Consider the following 20410-nt stretch of genomic DNA (forward strand, 5'->3'; position numbering starts at 1 on the left):
TGAATTATTGAAAAGTCATTACTTGTGTTTCAAATTTCCATAGAACAAATGTAAACAAAGACAAATTTTGTTTGTCTTTCATATGTGATGAAACTGAAGTAGCACAGGTTATGGGTGGTTACTGATAAATTGATAGTCATCAAAAACTAGGATTTGGATGTATCAAGAGTAAAAATACAGTGCATTGGCCAAGAAGTCTTGAATTGTTACCATAGAAACATTGGCAAAATTTGTTTTTTCTTTGCTTCAACAACTTGAAATTGAAATTCCTGTCATATGCTGTAGCGTTTCAAGTTTATTTTGGTATGTTTCTTGTCCCACTGGTGTACCATGAGGATTAATACATACATTTTTATAATCAATCTTATTCTTAACTATTATTAATGAAGCATAAGTTCTTCTAGTGCTTTTCTTGATAGTTGGCTTTTTGTTGCTCACTATGAGGCTGCTGTACACAGCCTGATGCGTGCATGTCTGGTGCCATCTGAGCCCTGTTTGCACCTGTAAATTTCACATGGTGATCGCACGCCCACTGGGACAAGTATTTGCCCTTGCAAGACGGGATTTACAATCAGAAACACCCTTAATTTATGGATGACTCGTTACCTTATAAAAGTTTTTCACATCAGTGCTTTCAAAATAATAACAACTATATTTGTGCCTCTTTTCCACTTGGTTTTGGTTGTTTTACATTACAGTCGAGTACTAGCTTTTTATGCTTGGTGTCCTTATAGCAACACAGCCAGTATGTTGGTTTGTGTAGACCCATTTCTGTCATTGCCAGGTTTAAAAACGATCAGTTTTGATTTTTGTGAAGGGGTCGCTCTAATGACTCATCAGTGACGCCACTAACTGGCCAGTTAGTGGCATTCAGTCTGATGTCACATTTTGACTCAGAGCGCTTGGAACCCCGGCCAAGTATCAAGTACTATTACCCCGAAAAACCCTAAAAACGGAGTCATCTCAAGGCAAGCCAAGCAGGCACTAGTGGAAAGGGCTAAAATTGAAACTGACTAAACCCATGTTGAGTTTCGAAAACAAAAGTACACTTACATTTCTTGTCTTACCAGTCGAAAGGAGAGGGGGAATAAAAGGACGTATGCAACAAGAGTGTTAACGACCCGAGAAATAAAAACATAGGTGGAATCAGTACAAACTTGAAAATCGACTGTCAAGACAGTAGCATTAGGGTGGAGCTCCTCCCTGAAGAGGAGCTGAAAAGGCTGGTGTGTAAGCAGGAAATTGTGCTGTTGGCTTTGTCAGTGTGGTTCAATTAATTATTTATTTTCATGCTTTCAGACAACATAAGCCATCATTCTAACTCTTGGGGCAGCCCCCCCCCCCTTCCTTAACCTTATACATGAATGATTAATAGCTTACTTTTACAGGGAGCACTGATGTCTTGCTATATTGTGTTTTGCTTCTATGTAGGACAGTCGGTGATGCTATATGTAGGACTAGATATCCTCACTTGAGATTTGTAACCCCCACCCCAGTAACCAGAACCACTTCCTCTCAAGAAAAAAAAATTCCACAGCAGTCTGTGGTCCAGGTCAAAAGTCAACTATTATTCCAGGCCTAAACCATGCAGCAACAGGAAGCAAGCCTCTTGACCTGTGTTGGGGACTTTTGGAACCTTGATCTTACATGCAAATATTACTGTTAAATTATCACAGCAGGTGATTCAAACTTGTTTTATAAGTTTCTCTTAGAGACAAACTGAATGTGAATTGGTGCTTGCTAATATTTGTGCAGTTTAATATTAATAGAATCTGAGCAAGGGTTCCCCCCCCCCTTTTTTTTTTTTTTTTTATCTTGCAACTTTGTCTAGCATGTAATTTATTTGAAGTGTGTAGCATCCAAATTAAAACATGTGAGGGCAAAAAAAATTGCTGGAAAAGGCACTCACAAAAACAAGGCATATGTACACCTGCGCACAATAGCCCCTTTTCCATTTACCTACTTGGATCGACTGGTTTTCCATCCCAATTGAATACCACCTAATGTGTATAGTCGTCAATCATATAAATGCTGCTGATCAACTTGTGACTTTCTAATATGTGATACGAATGCTACAAAAAAGGTATATGTCGAGGCAACTGTATACCTACCGCTCAGTCTGTGGCTTTTCGTCAGACTCTGGGACCATGGCGCTGTTTTTTGGAGCCATTTCCCTCGTTGCCAGTTTTCAAAAATGGCGGTTTTGATTTTTGTGAACGAGACACTCTCATGACTCATGGAGTGACACCACTGACCAGCCAATCGGTGGCATGTGACATCTTCAGTCACTTCATTTTGGATCGCTTGGAACCCCGGCTAACCAGGTTCCATGACCTAATGGAAAACCCTGAAACCTTGAGAAGACTAATGGAGAATTGGCTAATGTTCCCTTTAAGCCGCAGTCAGTCTAAAAATTTGTGAATCAGCCTCAAATGCTGCACTCTAGTCACCCACTTTGAAGCTAGAATGTTTATGCATACAAATGAGAGTACTGATCGGAGGGTTCCTCAAGTCATGGTGTCCTCTGGCCAGTCTACAGCGTAACACAAGAGTGTCACCACAGCATGTGAAAAGCATGACTGACTGATCCACAAGTTTCGCAAATAATTGTGAGAAATAGTGGAATCCCTCTGCACAAAGATATCAATAAAAAATAGTCACTGATGAAAGTGATGTATTTATTTACATTTTTATATGATAAACTTGGCACTCATCATGAAGATATTGTGCGAGTGCTGTCATTGGCTTTATATACAGTAAGGAGGGGGGGAAATTGATGTATCATGTTTTTAAATAAATATTTACTCTGCAAATACATTGAACAGGCACTCGACTCATCAGTTTACTAGTAGAGAATCTCCTTTGCTCATATTTTAAATGTTAAGTTGCTGATAACCAGCTACTCTCAGCCCTTTCCTCTTATCCTAGTGGCAGGTTTGCTTGACACTGTTGTGGCAATCTCATCCCGCAGTTAGACTGATTCCAACTCAATTGTCATGGACTACAGTTCATGTTCAGCTCTTGAGATCTGTTATGAGCCAGACCCCAGTCTAACAAGGACCTGTAACAGGTAGAAAACTGATTCAAGTGCTGCAACAGCAAACTCACTGAGGCTGCAGAGCAGAATGACCACTACTACAGTCCAAGACTGTGGAGCTGGAGTTCACCTACAGGATGGGGCTCACTGAATATATAGCCTGTAATGTTGTTCAGTTCATGTCAGTCAGTCACGAATAACTTTACACCTATTTTTGGCGTAGAAACTTGTAAACGGAAGTGATAATTCACTTAACAGAGCGACTGCACCTCCGTTTGCACTGGTCACATATGCAAATACTCGCCTCCATAAATTGAATATAAATCTATGGGAAACACTGTTTAACTGTTTAATGTTGTTTATGTTTTAAAGACGACATAAACAACAACATAAAGAAAAGTTTTTTTTACATGTATTAAACCAAAGTTTCGTTTTACTCTGTTCACTTTTACTGGTTACTTCCTAAAACATGAAGGGAACCAGACAGAACAGGTTTAACAGGTTTCCTTCCTAAGTATTTTGTCAACAGCATTTATGGTGTTTTAAATTGCAAAGACCGCAAACCTTGTCCATGTTGTGTTTCTGTTGAAACACAACATGATCAGCAGGCCAAAAACCAAATCACTGCACGGTTATTAAATAACAAAATGCTCAATATTAGGTAAATTGAGCAATATAGGTGAATTGGAGATGCCAAGAAAGGTGAAATGAAGGAGCTTTTAAAAACACTAAAGATGAGGCTTGTTGCTCTCTGTCACATTTTTGAGTGAAGAGATCTACATGACATTTATGCTTTCAGAACATCTCCTAGAAACATTGTATTATAATGCGCTTGTAGTAATAAGTAAGGATGTAGACAAAAACCTCAGGCCTGGAAAAAATGCAATAACTAGATAGGTCTGAAAGAAATCTACATACTTACCTGTTTGACATAAACATGAATGATATTGTTCTCAATAGACACATTTGTACTGATTGTTCTTGACATTATCCAAAAAAGGTCATGCTGAGTGTGAACTACACGAGACAATATGAGACTAATGTTCATTTATTAGCATGTAGAGGAGAAGATATTTTGGCAAATTGTCAAATACATAACACCCAACTGTTTACAGTAGTGATTGTAAATGTGTCATGATGACAGTCAGAACAGGATATCTAAGATGATCTTTCTGATGTCCAGATAACTTACCCACATGTTGTTATTCTGGTTTTACTAAGCTAATTGTTTTCCTGTGGCATTTAGTCTGCCGGACATGTTCAGTCTTTGGATTGAAATATTTATTTTAATGTTTGCGATTTTCTACACATCTAGTGATACTGTTGTTTTTTTAAAGCCAGACAGGGAAAGAAAAAATAGTCGTTTGTGTTGTCATTTATGTTGTTGAGCTAGATGGTTCTGCAAATGAAGATAGCAAAACATTTCAGCCAATTTCACTGCAGCCTTTAGGTTTCAAAGACACTATTTCACAGGAATGCATGCAAATGCTGGATGCAGTCAAATCGGGCATTAAACTTTGCTGACCTGCTTACTGTCTTCTGACCTGTGTGATGTCAGATTGTTCTGATTTAACGTGACAACAGAACAAGTGATCATCTAGCGAATTCAGATTGAGTGGAGTTCATGTGATCATAGCTTATGTTCAGCCCTGATAGGGAGGTCAGTTAGACATATACAGTCAAAAGTTTAAGTCCACTTGAAAAATGGCAAACAGTCATATTTTGCTTGATTGGATCTTAACAAGGTTCCCAGCAGAGTTTCAACATGCAATTAAGAAATGGGAGTAAGACAAAATATTTTTCTGAGCATGCAATTTATTAAAAACAACATTGAGAGAGGCTGTTTCACAGCTGATCAAAGGTTTAAGACCACATGCCTTTAAAAGGCCAAATCTGTGCAACAATTAGGCTTCATTGTCATTTTGTGTCATGTAGTCACACTGTCATGACGTTCTGATGGCAAAAGCAAAAAAATGTTCCCTTTTCGAACGTGGTCGGGTTTTTGAGCTACATAAACCAGGTCTCCCGCAATGTGCCATCACTGCTGAGCTGGGATACACTAAGACAGTCTACTGGAATTTCTTAAATGATCCTAAGGGTTATGGAACAAAAACGTCAAGTAGAAGACCCCCCCAAAATTTTGCCAGCACTGAGCCAGAGGATCTAATTGGCTGTCCGTCAAGACTGCAGCCCCATAACCGTCAGACGGCACCTGAAACTGAAGGGCTTCAAAAACAAAAAAGTATCTTCAAATGCCGTGTCTTCTTGAACGCCACAGAACTGACCGTTTGAATGGTCCTGATGATTTCTAACGTTACTGGCATGAAAAGCAGATTCCACCTGAGATGTTTTCTACGCCCTACATTTCAGGGGGTGCCATGGTCTGGGGTGCTTTTTCCTTCAGTGGAACAACGGCACTTCAGGTGGTGCAGGGGCGTCAAACAGCTGCTGGTTATTTCTAAATGTTGTAGAGAGCGTCTCTCATGTCTGAGGGCCCTCGTCTGTATGATAACACCTGGGTTTTTTTAACAGGACAATGCTACAGTACACAGTGCCTGCAGGACAAGGGACTTTTTCAAGGAGAATAAAATCAGTCTTTTGGACCATTCTGCATGTTCCCCTGATAGAATAGAATAGAAGAAGAATAGAATAATCCTTTAATTGTCCCACAAGGGGAAATTTGGTTGTAACAGCAGCCAGAAAGACACATATACAAACAAACAGTACACAGGACAGAAACATACACAATTTTTCTTACATATTTACATATGGACAATGGTTACTATAAACAGAGTACTGTGCAGTTATTAAATCTAATTGAGAACTTTCAGGGATGGATGACAGGGGAAGTTTACAAAAATGAACAACAGTTCCAGACAGTAGATGCCTTTTGTGCGGCCATCTTCACCACTTAGAGAAATATTCCCACTCATCTCATGGAAACTCTTGCATCAAGCGTTTCCATGGGGGGGGAAATCAGCTGTAAAACAGCCTGTTTCAGTTTAAGCACTGTTTTCAATAAACTGCACAAATTGCTCAAAAAAACCTTTTGGTCCCACTCCCATTTCTTCTTGCTGCATGTTGAAGCTCTACTTGGAACCTTGTTAAGATCCAACCATGCAAAGTATGATTTTTTTTTTTTTGTTGCAATTTTTCAAGTGGTCTTAAACTTTTGATTGAGATTGTATGAAGGCTGATGCAAACATAAAAGTGTACTGTAGCTGAAGATAATACTGATTCTGAAAAAAGCAACATAATAGTCCTTACAACTATGCTAGTATTTATAATGCTGTAATAACTACAAACTTTTACATGTAATTTTCTTGGAGGAAGAGAGAGGTCTCCAAAGGTTTTCACCATCATTGCAACATTGTTTTCTCTGAGCACAGTGTAGAAAGTGCAGAAAAAAAGCTTGCATGTGCTTTTGGTGTACAAAATATCCATGACAATACGTTTGATTTTCGTTCTGGTTTCCATCATTAGTCAGAAATGGCATCTGATAGTCAATAGACTGAAATCATGCACAAAAGAATGATTTGTCCAACAATCACTAAAGCGGAACACAAAAATGTGTTCTACAAGTTGTATCTGCATCATCACAGGTGTCATTTTTGGAGATGACCTTGAATATTGTGATATAATTTTTATCGTGTATTGTCTACCACAACCTTTCATGTTATTTTTGATCATTCGACAAACAAATTGTATTTTAGTGTTTAGTAAATTAATCCCTGCTTGGCTTGATTTGCACATCGGTGTGCTGGGTCTAGACAAGTTCTGTGGCTTTGTTTATTTTAAATTTGTTTTTATTTGGTCTTATTCACAGGGTATGGTACTTTTGCCTCCAGCTACAAATGTACCATATCACCTGGGCCAGTACTGCTTCTTTTTTATGTGTTATTGGTTGTGGTCATTCAACATATTGGCAGTTATTCAGATTCTCCACTGTGCTTTAGTGCTTCGGGGGGGGGGCAACACAGTGATCATGTGCAAACTGCTTCCTCCTTCTCAGAAAGTGACTCACCAAGAATGAGATTAGTCACAGATCCATATAGTTGTGTGTGTGCATGTGTTTATCTTTGAAGGCGGATATCAGAGTATCAGACTGGAAAGCTTGAATACACAATCTGATGATCAGTATTTTTCCCCCAGAATACTGCTGCTGTTGTATTTTTACTCTGTTAGTCTAGATTGGTTTTTAGTTGGACTGTTGTCTTAACAGCCTTTGTGTGTAATTTGAATGTAATGTCCCTGACTGCCTGGGAGAGAGTACATTATGTAGGACTGAGCGTGCGGTGGAGCACACAGTCCCTCGGCTGCCAGATGACGCTAATTCTCCTCTACTCTTCACCCCTGCCCACTCACATCCAAAAGCACTCCCAGGTCTTGAGACAGAGTGGGAACAAAAGATCTACTACAATAACAACAACACACACAAAAACAAAACTGAAACAGTTTATGATTTTTATTGAATTCACATCAGTAGACTTCTTATTTTTTATAGTAAGCCATAATATACACTTTCTATGATCAATCGTGAGTTAATGCATCTGATTGTGATATCTTTTTGGAAATAACATTTCTATTAGTGATGTGCGGATCGATTCTGAAATATCGATTCCTCCGATACCAATCATTTATGTTCTAGAATCGATTCTCACATTAAAATATCGATATTTTAGTAATTTAGGGTAAATTTGTAGTTAATCATTAACAGGAACACAGTGGAAAGAAACTATATCATTCAGATTGTCTACATTCAAAGGAACTACTTCCTCTTCCGCCTTTCATAGTCATTTGCGAAATTACGGCTGTATAAATGTCTCGCAGCCGCTGGCGTGCGCACTCACAACAATGGCTGAGCGTAATTGGAGTCATATGTGGACTTATTTTACCTCCACAAACAGCTGAGACGTGGTTTGCGATACATGTGGCAAAAAAGTGAGGTGTTGTGGACATACTAGGGAGACATTCAAAAAGGCTGTGGGGGGGGTTATTTATTGGATAAAATACGTTAAATGTCACCGTTATTATTGGCCGGCCCGGAAACAGCGGGGGTTTCCAAATTCAGAGGCTGCTTCCACCTGATGACCCGGAAAGCCGGGTAGTACGTCACAAGCTCCCTCGGTGGAGTGAAACGCCGCCGTCTGTTCCTTGCTATCTAAAATATAACCTGGCGCTGGCGTGAACTCTCTACCATCTCACACTTCTGTTTAATCAGTTTTCTGTTTGACGTTTATTCAACTGTGTGAAAACCCCAGAGGAACCCACCCAATGGATTAATAAAGTTAAATTTAATTTAATTTAATCTAATAACTTTAATCTCAGCCAAACCGATTTCCTCACGAACAAATAAAAAACTGGAAAAGCCAAACAACAACATTTTTAAGTTATCAAAGTGACTTCTATATCATGTTTAACCCGAGTAAGGAAAGACCGCGGGGGTTTGAAAACAATGTGTCGGTCGGCTCAGATATTTCAAGTTTACACAGCTACATTCTCACCTGAAAATATGTTAAAATTGGTTATGAAAATATATTAAAATTCGGGATTCTCCCGGAAAAATTGGGAGGGTTGGCATGTATGGTTGTGGCAACATCACTAACCTTGTCAAACACCTCAGAGTAAATCATATCACAGAATATGACAAGCGTATATTGAGGCAAACTGAAGAGGAGTAGAGGGACAGGTGCTGCTAGGGCGAGACAGACGTCTCTCACAGAGTCCTTTAGTACTGCAGGCAGGCAACGTGTTCAAATAGCGCATAACTTCAGTTTTTTATTTCTATTTCTATATTTTCATTTCTATATGATTAACTCTGCATTATTAAGTGATGAGAACAAGTAATCTGATATTACGCTATAATTTGAGATACAATAAATAAAATACGTTTTTGTACAAAGTATCGGTATTGGATCAGTATCGTCGATACCACCCTGAATATTTCTTGGTATCGGATCGGAAAGGAAATCAGTGGTATCGCACATCACTAATTTCTATTAACAGATAGAGAAACTTATGGTAAAATTCAGGCAGTTCATTTTTGGTTTTCATTTGAGTTGTGTTTCTTCTTTGGTTGAGAGGAAAATTTGTGAGTTGGTGGAACTATGTCATAATACTCACTGAACTAACAGTTTGAAACCATAAAGGAAATTAAATCATGTGGTCAATTCTTATGCTGATAAAATCCCCAGTAGATTAGTCAATGATTTGCAGATCTAGGTGTATTTTACATTACGTCTGTTGCTGCCATGGTTACATATAGTCAGGGACAATTTACTTATCTATCTCAAAAATAGATACAAAGAAAAGTGAGAAAATAATAGAGCAAAAGAAAAGGCAAGAACTGTGCCAGGTTAAAAAGGTGCAATTTTGTGTGTCTGGGTAGTTCAGAGTAGGGCAGGGCAATATGGCCAAAAATATAAAAATAAAAATAATATAACTGACGATATAATTGACTCGAGACAAAATACTTTACAACTCCGCAACTTTATTAGTGCAAAAAACCCCATCAATGTATTTTCACTTAAACAAGCAGCTGTTTTTTTATGTGCATTAAAGCTATATACAAATTTAACAGTGCAAATGCAAATTTCTTGCTGACAGTTTAACCAAAAGGCATTTCCAGTGGAAACTGGCCGACATATTATACATGGTTATGCTCAGGATATCCACAAAATTTAAAAAGAGGTTATCCACACACAATACGGTAATATTATGTTGAAGCACAGTACGTATCACTCCGCGAGGTTCCTGACTACAGTAGCCATAATGCTCCAACAATCCATCAAGCGGTGCGGGTTCGTAGCTTAGCAAAGTCGTACTAAAAAATGTTTTGACAGATTTTTGAGCAGCATGTACCACATAAAAACAGTTTGGTAATAAAGACGGCCCGCTTGCATGCTCTACCAAAAAATGTGCTTTGGTGTGTATCTGACGGACGAAAGCCAAACCAGTTCCACACCACTGAAGTTGCACCATTTTTGGTTCATCTGTTTTATTCAACGATCCGCTTTCGCCCTTCTCATTCTCCGTTGCCGCCATGCTTTTTCCGCCATGCGTGTATTAAAACAAAGGCACTGCACATGCGTGTTTACCCATATTCTATCGGGATATTTCATTTTCTTATCATTGCCTCACATTATTCCGGTATTACTGTGAACAGTACCCCTAGATCAGAGTATAATATCACAGTAACTCTCACATTGGACAAAACTCTAGTCACAACCCATCCCTTCACCATGTGTGGATGGTGGTACGGGATAAGGACGGGTGCAAATCCATATTAAACTGTATATGCATTTGTTACAATCATGTGGTGTAGCTTAATAAGATGATACCATTAAGTTAAAGGAAGGGTACTTCTATCATTTGTTTATTATTACTTTTTAACCACGTTAGTTCATATGAGATTTATATATCCTGACAACATCAGAAGATGGCTTAAGAATGTCTGCCATATTGGAAACGATACAACCACTCTTTGCTAAGGAAAAACATGCATTCCCTGAATTGCTGGCAATGCTTCTTGGAGTTTTCTAATTGTTGCTGGGTTGCAAAGAAAACTGAATAATTGCTTTGGTAGCCAGAAGACTTCCACAGTTGGCTGTTGTTATTAATTTTTGTCTGTAAATACTTGCTAACTGCTTGCTGAGTGGTAGCACAACTTGTGAAAAATTGTGACAAGAACCAGAAATTAAAGTAAAAGTTAGACATTTTGAAACATTGTTGCAATACTTTGAAGGCAAACTTTCTGCATTTCAGGGTTGAACTGCGCGTTTCACAGTCAATTTAAATATGAGGATTGTGTAGTCTTACTTTGAAAGCTTTTATAATTCTGTAATCATTTGTACATTTAAACTAGCCAAAAATATCTATATAACAAAGACTGGAAGCCAGGGAGAGCTTCAGTTTAATGTACATCTGCAACACCAGTTACCAAGTCTGTCATAGCATTTATTTACAGTTAATACTCATTTTTTCCCTATTATACCAAAGTAGATAAAGTATGTAACATATTCAATTATGAAGGATCTTTAAAAAAATTCACCCCGCCAACAGTGTGTTCTGGTTCAAGGCCAGATTTTCTGAATGAAATCATCTCTGGGAACTTTGTTTTATTTTTAATATGACTGTGTAAACATTACAGTGCATGTTTCATCCTCTACTCACAATCAGAGCTGACAAAGTGGACATTTTTTCAACTGCTAGAAGAAACTAACTCATTGTGTTGTGATTAAATGACCGGTATACCACTAGCCTTGCAGCTATTTTATTTATTTGATTGTAAACATGGTATAAGGGGTCTAACTAAACTTTGCGTTGAAATGTAAAATGTTATTGGCTGTGTAACAAAAATCATTAGTTTAGCAAAGACCTTGTTTATAGTTTTGCTAATTACACTTCTTTTCTGTTTTTAGAGAGTCCAGTGAGGAGTGCAATGGGATCAGCAGTGCTCTGTCAGTGGAGTCTGTGCCGGGGCCAAGATTAAACTGGTGTCCTGCCAACACCACTACCTCTACCCCTGCCCCTGCTTCAGCTCCAGGGCCCGAGCCCAGGTCCTGCCTTATCAGAATGGGTGACGGCCTGGACACAGCGCAGATGTCGGGCAGCAGCAGCAGCCAGGGGCAGGTTCAGCAACAGTGTAACCCCCCACCCCCAGAATACATCAATCCCAACAGGCCAAAGCGCCAGACCAATCAGCTACAGTACCTGCTGAAAGTGGTTGTGAAAACCCTGTGGAAGCACCAGTTTGCCTGGCCTTTTCATGCACCAGTGGATGCATTGAAACTCAACCTGCCTGTAAGCTTTGTTTTAACATAAAATGCTTGATTTCTCTAAGATTTCATGGACAGAGTAGATGTCTCATAGATCAGCCCAGCTGAGTAATCATGTTTAATGATATGCATCTCGGTGTTTATCAAAACAATTGTTATTGTGATTTTTGCCATAATCAAACAACTCTATGACAGTGTTAGGGATCACATTAAGAAAAAAAATATTGTTGATCATTTTGAGAATGAAGTCGAAATTTCAAGATTAAAAGTTGAAAATGTATTTTGAGAAAAAGTCTAAATGTGGAGATTACCGTTGTTGTTTCAAGACAAACTGTCACGGCTGCTACACCCTTTAAAAAATACCCTGTTTAGATGAGTTAGTGAAACACATTAATCAGTCGTCTTGTGACACAGCATACATCCTCTAACCATCGATAATATGTCCACTCTTCTGAGTTCCTGTTTTTTTTTTTTCCATCTGCATGTCCTTATACTGATCATCACAATGTGTTTATGTGCTTGAAGAGAAATCATATCCTTCCTTGTTACTAAAACCAGTTCTGAAGTATGATTTCACTAACTCTGAGGGTAAAGCAACCGTGTCTTGAAATAATAACTGTAATCTCCACATTTCAACAAATTTTTTTAAAATATTATTCTGAGTATTTTAATTTCGATGTTCAGAAGTGAAATTAATCTTTTTCTAGTCTTTTGTTTGGACCACAACATAATTTAAACGTATTAGGACTTGAGAGAGCGTGAACAACTCACATATGTTCTTTATAATTATGCTGGCAAGAATAACATTTAATTATCAGTCATCTCTAAGAGGTTAATGAAACTTAACAAAGCCAGAATAATGAAATGTTTGCCAGAAATTGAACATTTATTGAACCTTCTGACATTTTTTTTTAAATTAGTTAAATAAAAAAATTTTGTTTGTGCAATTTATTTTGGTTTTTCATGATGGGGGTGACAATGATGATATAAAAGTGCCAAATATAATATAGGAGGTGTTAAGGGGTTCACTTTAGTAAAGAACCAGATTGCATTGAAGAGTTTCCACTTGAGTTCTTTCTGACCAACTTATTTGTAACCATTTCAGGACTACTACACAATAATCAAAACCCCTATGGACATGGGAACAATCAAGAAAAGGCTTGAGAACAGTTACTACTGGAATGCCCAAGAATGTATCCAAGACTTCAACACGATGTTTACCAATTGCTACATATACAACAAGGTACATAGTTGTACAACAGAGCCTTATCAATATAACGTTGCAATAATTCTGAAGTTGTTCCACTTGAACTAAGACTGTTTTTCTCCCTTTGCAGCCTGGCGATGATATAGTGTTAATGGCTGAGGCTCTAGAGAAGGTTTTCCTCCAGAAAGTCTCAGAAATGCCACAGGAAGAAACTGAGATTGTTGTCATGACAGGAAAGGGACGTGGCCGAGGCCGGAGAGAGGGAGGTATGGATCTCTAAAATTAATTTCTACCAGTTAGCATGTATTCCTAGTTTTTCCTCTTTAGGATTGTATATTTAGGGTTCTTTCTTTCTTTCTTTCTTTCTTTCTTTCTTTCTTTCTTTCTTTCTTTCTTTCTTTCTTTCTTTCTTTCTTTCTTTCTTTCTTTCTTTCTTTCTTTCTTTCTTTCTTTCTTTCTTTCTTTCTTTCTTTCTTTCTTTCTTTCTTTCTTTCTTTCTTTCTTTCTTTCTTTCTTTCTTTCTTTCTTTCTTTCTTTCTTTCTTTCTTTCTTTCTTTCTTTCTTTCTTTCTTTCAGGATTGAGAAAATGCACCTTTTAAAAAGGCACTTTTTTAAGCTCAATGAATCAACATTTTTCTTTCCTCTGAGTAATCATGTTAGCCCTATTTGACTTCAGTGTGGCTGCACATTTCGGTGTGCACATGGATAGGCATTTCTTTGGTCTACATTATTATAAAGACCAGAGAGAGTGTGCAAAACTCTGATATTTGTTTCTAATTCTATATGCAAGAAGAGTTTTTAATCTAAAACTTTCATGAGAAAACAACCGTTTTGTTCTTTCACATCCAGGTCTAAACTTGAAACCCGGGGCCATTATGGATCCTTTGTCAACAACTCCTCAAACACGCGGCCTATCAGCCCTCCCAACAGGGCTCCAAACTCGAGGACCAGTGCAGGGTCCGCCTTCACTACCTCCCCAGCCTTTGATGCAGGCCCTGGCAGGCCATGTGCCCCCAGCGTTATCCAGCCATGCACCACAGCTCGGAGCGCCATTCTCCCTGGGTCAGCCAGACTGCCCACCTCAAGTTCCTGTAATGACTTCTGTGCCTCCCCCTTCCCAGACCTCTCTTCCCCCAGCAACAATCCAGAGCACTGCCCCCATACTGCAGACCTCCATGACCATGACCAAAGTGAGTGTACTTGACAAATGGATGAATGTTTGGGCATGAAGACTCATCTTTGACTATGCTTGGATCAGACATATGTAGATAAGATATAATAACTGCTTAATTCCCTTTCTTGTTTTACTGCTATCCAGCCAAGGAAGAGCCAAAAAAGGAAAGCAGACACTACAACGCCTACTGCAAATGACCAGCTGAGTGAGTCATCGCCAGCAGAATCTAAGTCTGGGAAGACACTACCCAGGCGAGAGAGCGCACGGCCTACGAAGATTAAAAAGGACGCTCCAGACTCTCAGCATCACATAGGCTTGGGGATGGGACTAAGCGGACCGAGTGGAGGTCATAGCCCCAAACCACAGGACCAGCTGGGGTATTGCGCCAGTCTGGTTAGAGAGATGCTGTCCAAGAAACATGCTGCTTATGCCTGGCCATTCTACAAACCAGTTGATGTGGATGCACTGGGACTACATGATTATCATGATATCATTAAACATCCAATGGACCTCAGCACCATTAAGGTGTGCAGAAAACACATATTTTCAGAGAAACTAAAGAGGGGGCATTTTTTGATGGCAAGTAATTAATACCCTTGATGTATTTAATAGGCCAAGCTGGAGAACAGGCAATACCGGGATCCCCAGGAGTTTGCTGCTGATGTGCGATTAATGTTTTCCAACTGCTACAAATATAATCCTCCAGACCATGAGGTGGTAGCCATGGCTCGCAAACTACAGGTACGTACATGCCATTTTTTACATTTTTAAAAAAGATGCAAGGCAAAAAGTTGATCTATGTGGAGTTTTACTAGCCTTAAAGTATCCAATATAAGGGGAGGCTGTTTTGCTGCCGTTCTGATCTCTGATTGCATTCTACTGAATTTAATTTTTTGTTTTGGAATTATTTGATTTATTTGCTAGTTTATACAGGGCTCCTCTGCAAAAAAAAAAGTAAATAAAAAATAACACTGCAATAAATCATCAAGTCTCACATGCTGCAGTTGAACAGGGAGCAGAAGTCATTAATATGTTAGTATCCTGCCCAACTAATGTATGTGTTTGTAAAACACCAATTTTGATGGTATGCTTGCTTCTTTTCATTTGTAGGATGTCTTTGAAATGCGCTTTGCCAAGATGCCAGATGAACCAGAGAGCAAGCCTTTAGTTTCTGCCCCAGCTCCTGCACTTCATCACCCTGCCCCTGTTAAGCCTCAGCCTCCTCTGGCCCACGTCGCCTCATCTTCGGACAGCTCCAGTGACTCGTCCTCTGAGTCTGAGTCTTCCACTGATGACTCTGAAGAGGAAAGAGCCCAGAGGTTGGCAGAGTTACAGGAACAGGTCGGTTGTCTAAGAAAATTCAGTTGAGTTGTTGTCCACACCCTGAAAACTTTTGTTGACAACTGATCAAATTTCTTTATGCAGTTGAAGGCTGTCCACGAGCAGCTGGCTGCCCTCTCCCAACCACAAGCCAGCAAACCAAAGAGAAAAGAAAAGGAAAAGAAAGAGAAGAAAAAGGATAAGCATAAAAGGAAAGGAAGCATGCCTGTCGATGAGATCCAGGATGCTACACCTCTTTCGCAGCCGTCTAAGAAGATTAAGACCAGTAACAATAACAACAAAGAGATTGTTCCCAAGAAGAAACCCAGGTGGGTATTAAGCGGTCTCCTAAAGCTTGAACAAAACCTTTATAAAGCAGTCAGCCTGACATTTCACAATCTGTTAATTACCCTTTCTTCGTTTTATATACAGCTTATTGTTATGTTTTCAATAAATGCCAAGAGGCTTGGTTATCCTATGACATTTATTACATAGTTTATCTTCTTATAAATTATGAGTCTTAAGAGGTTGATTGTTGATTGTTGTAATCCATCTTATTAGGTAACTTTGAGTGGACAGTTTTATTTATGTTAAGAGTTTTAGTCTCCAGCTGTAACTGATTAGCTGTAGGTATGTATTTTCTGTTTTTACCATTTCGAAAAGGCGACTGATTTACTAGAGCTTAGTCAGCATTGGTAAATTTTTGTGTTTTGCCTCTGTAGCAAAAAGGAGACGATGAAACCTGCCAGCTTGCAGCCTGTTCCTAGTCTGGAAGATGACCTGGGAGCCACTGGGTCATCAGTTACAGGGGAAAAGTGCAAACCTATGACATATGAGGAGAAGAGGCAGCTAAGCCTGGACATCAACAAGCTTCCTGGTGACAAGCTTGGCCGTGTAGTACACATTATCCAGTCCAGAGAGCCCTCACTCAAAAATTCAAACCCTGATGAGATTGAGATTGACTTTGAGACACTAAAGCCTTCCACTCTGCGTGAATTAGAGAGATATGTGTCTTCCTGCCTCCGCAAGAAGAAAAGGGTTTCAGGTAAGCCAGTGTATGAATTATAGTAAAAACAAACATTGGACCCAACTCCAAATCTATTTAAAAAAATACTTAGTCTTGACGGAAAACATTCAGAATTCTGCCGTTTACTATCACTATGAAATCAGGAAATGTATGAACATGTGTATTGTTTTGTAGTCGATAAGACTATGGAGCCCATGGCTACCTCTAAAAAGACTGGATCTTCTTCAGACAGCAGTGGCTCCAGCTCAGACAGTGAAATGGAGGTGCCAGGTGAGTTACTCCAGATATGAGCATTCAGATTTACATAATACCCCCCCCCCCCCCCCCCAAAAAAAAGAGAAAAGTATGAAATGTTTATGTTTGTACATGTTTATTTCCCCAGGAACGATAAAACAGCCGAAAAAGAAGAACCATGCTGTAAAGGAGGGGAAGGGGAAGACACATTCTCATATTCAGACTGTACCCGCTCAGGCTACACATCAGTCTCAAGCTGCAGTCCTTCAGTCCAGCAGTCATATGAAGCAACAGCAGCACCATCACCACCACCAGCCATCTCCTGCAGGCTTCATGGCGCCCCCTGTTGCTCCTCTCGAGTCTTCTCAGTTACTGGAGACGAGCTTTGACTCCCTGCCACCTTTTGGTCAGCCCATCATGCACATGTCCCACCACACAGGCAACTCCTCCTCGTCACCTGCACCTTCTCACCTCAACACTCATTCTGCTGGGCCAGTGTCCCCTGAGACACATCCTTTCCTCAACCAGCATTCCGTCCTCCCATCTCCAGGTAAGGTTTTATGCAGAGGCCATTTTTTGTCGACTCTAGTCCTGATAACTACCTAGGTTGCTATTGCTTTTGAAGCTACAACTGCATTTCTCCTCTACGGAATCCTACAGTTGTAATGCAGGTTACAAAATGACCACCAGTTCACTTTTTTTCTATTAAACCTATGTTCCAATAGAGCACATATACTAAAAATTGTATTTTTGCCAACAAATTCACGCTAATAAAGTTTTGCTTCTTCTACCCTTAGCCTTACACAGTTCCATGCCTCAGCAGCCTTCTCGGCCCAGTCACAAGGCAGCCCCTCTTCATCCCAAACCCCCTCAGCAACCAGCGCCACCTCAGCAGCCGCAGCAACAACAGCAACCACCTCTGCAGCAACAGCCCCCTCTGCAGCAGCTCCAGCTCCAGCCTCAGCCTCTGCCTCAGCCCCAGCCAACAGCACCACCACCACCACCGCCACAACAGCACCAACTCCCCTCTCAGATTCTTCACTCTACTCAGCCTCTGCACCAGCGGCCTATATCCCCCCCAACACTCACACCCCAAGGCTTGTTGTCTTCTCAGCCACCCCAGATGTTGCTGGAAGATGATGAAGAGCCAGTGTCTACAACACCAATTAACCAGTTATTCCTACCGCAGTTTCAGCAACCGCGTCAGACCCAGCAGGCTCGTCAGCAGCAGCAACAACCAGTACAGACTTCACTCCTGCAGTCTGTTCAGACACAATCTCAGCTTTCGTCTCAGACTACCTTGGCTCCTGCCCAGCACCCTGTTCAGTCCCAGGCTCAGTCAGCCCCGTCACATCAGACGCTGTCCCAACAGATGCCCTTACACCAGGCCCGCCACATGCAACATACTCAGCAGCAACAACAGCAACCACAACAGCAGCAAGTGAACTACCAACATTGTCCCATACTCCCTCCTCAGTCCCAGGGAACACAACACAAAGCGTCCATGCCCACCAATAAAACACAACAGATTATCCAGCAGCAGCAGCAGCAAGAGCAGCCCTCCCCTCGCCCGACCAAGCCTGACCCTTATAACACAGGTTGGTCGAACGAAATAGGACAGAAATATATTGTGTTACCTGGATTTTTTTTTTTCCAAATGAATCATGTTTGCAGACATCTTATTTCCCTTTCTACTGTTTACAGGTCATATGAGAGACAACCCATCCCCTCTCATGATGAATTCTCCCCAACTTCCCCAGTATCCACCTGTGTCTCACCAGTCTCCGCCTCACAACATGCAGCCTAAAAAGGTGAGAACATTTCCGTCAGGTTGGCAACTGTTTTTAACTGAAGCAGAGTTCGAGGCTCGAATAAGGTCTGACTTTGATTCAATTTGATTGCCATGCAGCAAAGGGCCCCTGGGACCCAAGGTGTGTTAAAAGAGGAGAAACGTCCTCCATCACCAGTGCTGAGAGGGGAGCCATTTAATCCTGCAATGAGACCAGATCATCATAAACATCCTGAGAGCAAGCCTTGTCAACCAAGCCACAGCCAACAGAGTAAGAGCTCCCTAACTACTTCTCTTTAACGTTTTCCCCCCAAAATGAAATTAAGAATTAAGAAACTGTGCAGGATATTGATTCTTCTTGTGTTGAGCAGATGTGAAGTCCATGGAAGGCTCGCGACCTGTCATCCGCTCCTCTGAGCCCAGTGGGCCACCCACCTCTTTGCAAGATAAGGAGAAGTTCAAGCAGGAGTCCAAGGCTCCTTCTGCCCCCAAAAAGGTACAGGTGGGTGCAAGAGTCAGTTTATAAAAGTAACTCATACCTCTATATACATCTGATTGTAGCCCAAAAGGATTCCACCTACCAGAATTTTTGATTTGATCTCTCTGTGTCTGTTCCTCAGGATGTGAAACTGAAGAATATGGGCTCGTGGGCCAGTTTGGCACAAAAATCCACATCTACGCCCTTATCGGCAGTGAAATCGTCGAGTGACAGTTTTGAACAATTCCGTCGTGCTGCTCGGGAGAAAGAGGAGAGGGAGAAGGCCCTGAAGGCCCAAGCTGAGCAGGCAGAAAAAGACAGGCTACGCAGAGAGCAAGACAAACTACGGTGAGATCGTCAGTAACAAATACAAAAGGGGCAAAAAGCAGCAGTGATTGAGGAGATTCGTGTCCCGTATTTATTGTATATCTGCTTGAAAAAGTCATGACAGAATAATATAAAGTATATTATAGTTAACTGTGTCTATAGCAATGTGCAGTCATTCAATGAATTTGAATGACTGCAAATATCTGTTTGAGCTGCTTGATGTTTAATACACAGTGTGAATTCCTGGATTTAAAGATATCGTATGCCCTCTTGTGGTCATATTTTATGACTGCACCAGCCACAGAGATTAAAGTGTACTGAAAGGGCACAGTAGCAGAGGAAATTGATTTAAAAATGATCAGATCTGACAAGGTTATCATGGAATATCATTAATCATGAGCCTGTCGACCCTCCACTTCTGTCTGATGTTTTTCATGCAAGAGGCCACTGAACGAGCTTTTAATTTTTCATCTATTGTAGATGTTGAACTGCTCAGTAGTAAGGAATAGTCCAGTAAACAATAAGGGTCCTAACACCCTCTTTTTTTAAAAATAAATAAATTAAAAAAAAAATGCTTGTAGTAATCTTTGTGATGATCCTGTTTTTGTGGGCTTTAAGTGTCCTGTGTGAGGCTCAGCAGGGCACCATATGTATATGTGAGGACATCGCTTATGTAGCCATGAACCCCCTTCAGCAACATGCTGAGCGTTTGACTGATGGCTGTTGCTCTGCTTTCCAGAGGTCGGGATGAAGAGGAGGTCATGGAGCAAAGCAGAAGGATGCACGATGAGCCTCGCAGACGTCTTGAGCAGCCACACATTCAAGCCCCGTCACAACAACAACATCAGCAGCAGCAACAACAGCAGCAGCAGCAGTCGGTGCAGCAGGAGTCCCAGCCTCCCGCCATTCAGCAGCCTCCTCAACCTCCCACACCGCCTCAGCTCACCACACAGAACCAGTTAGACCAAGAGAGAGAGAGGGCCCGCCTCCGAGAGCAAGACAGAAGGAGGCGGGAAGCGGTGAGATGATTTTTCTTCTGG

The 20410-nt window shown here is 40.6% G+C and overlaps 1 protein-coding gene across 3 annotated transcripts in view; it reads left to right on the forward strand.

The window, feature by feature from the left end:
* The window catches only part of brd4 (bromodomain containing 4), a 36842-nt gene that overhangs the window by 14470 nt on the left and 1962 nt on the right, over nucleotides 1-20410 (forward strand). For 2 of the 3 annotated variants that reach the window (XM_085157307.1, XM_085157305.1), the window contains exons 2-18: nucleotides 11458-11839; nucleotides 12920-13057; nucleotides 13152-13287; nucleotides 13871-14211; nucleotides 14340-14720; nucleotides 14808-14936; nucleotides 15306-15536; nucleotides 15621-15844; nucleotides 16238-16560; nucleotides 16717-16812; nucleotides 16925-17326; nucleotides 17574-18374; nucleotides 18481-18587; nucleotides 18686-18836; nucleotides 18937-19067; nucleotides 19186-19391; nucleotides 20110-20389. In XM_085157307.1, coding sequence (XP_085013433.1) covers nucleotides 11612-11839; nucleotides 12920-13057; nucleotides 13152-13287; nucleotides 13871-14211; nucleotides 14340-14720; nucleotides 14808-14936; nucleotides 15306-15536; nucleotides 15621-15844; nucleotides 16238-16560; nucleotides 16717-16812; nucleotides 16925-17326; nucleotides 17574-18374; nucleotides 18481-18587; nucleotides 18686-18836; nucleotides 18937-19067; nucleotides 19186-19391; nucleotides 20110-20389 — 4305 coding nt within the window. In that variant the 5' untranslated portion in view covers nucleotides 11458-11611. The remainder of the gene's footprint in view (nucleotides 1-11457; nucleotides 11840-12919; nucleotides 13058-13151; nucleotides 13288-13870; nucleotides 14212-14339; nucleotides 14721-14807; nucleotides 14937-15305; nucleotides 15537-15620; nucleotides 15845-16237; nucleotides 16561-16716; nucleotides 16813-16924; nucleotides 17327-17573; nucleotides 18375-18480; nucleotides 18588-18685; nucleotides 18837-18936; nucleotides 19068-19185; nucleotides 19392-20109; nucleotides 20390-20410) is intronic. The other variant, XM_085157306.1, reaches the window with a different exon arrangement.

This window comes from Neolamprologus multifasciatus, chromosome 4 (genome assembly GCF_963576455.1).
Source record: "Neolamprologus multifasciatus chromosome 4, fNeoMul1.2, whole genome shotgun sequence".
Classification (NCBI taxonomy): domain Eukaryota; kingdom Metazoa; phylum Chordata; class Actinopteri; order Cichliformes; family Cichlidae; genus Neolamprologus; species Neolamprologus multifasciatus.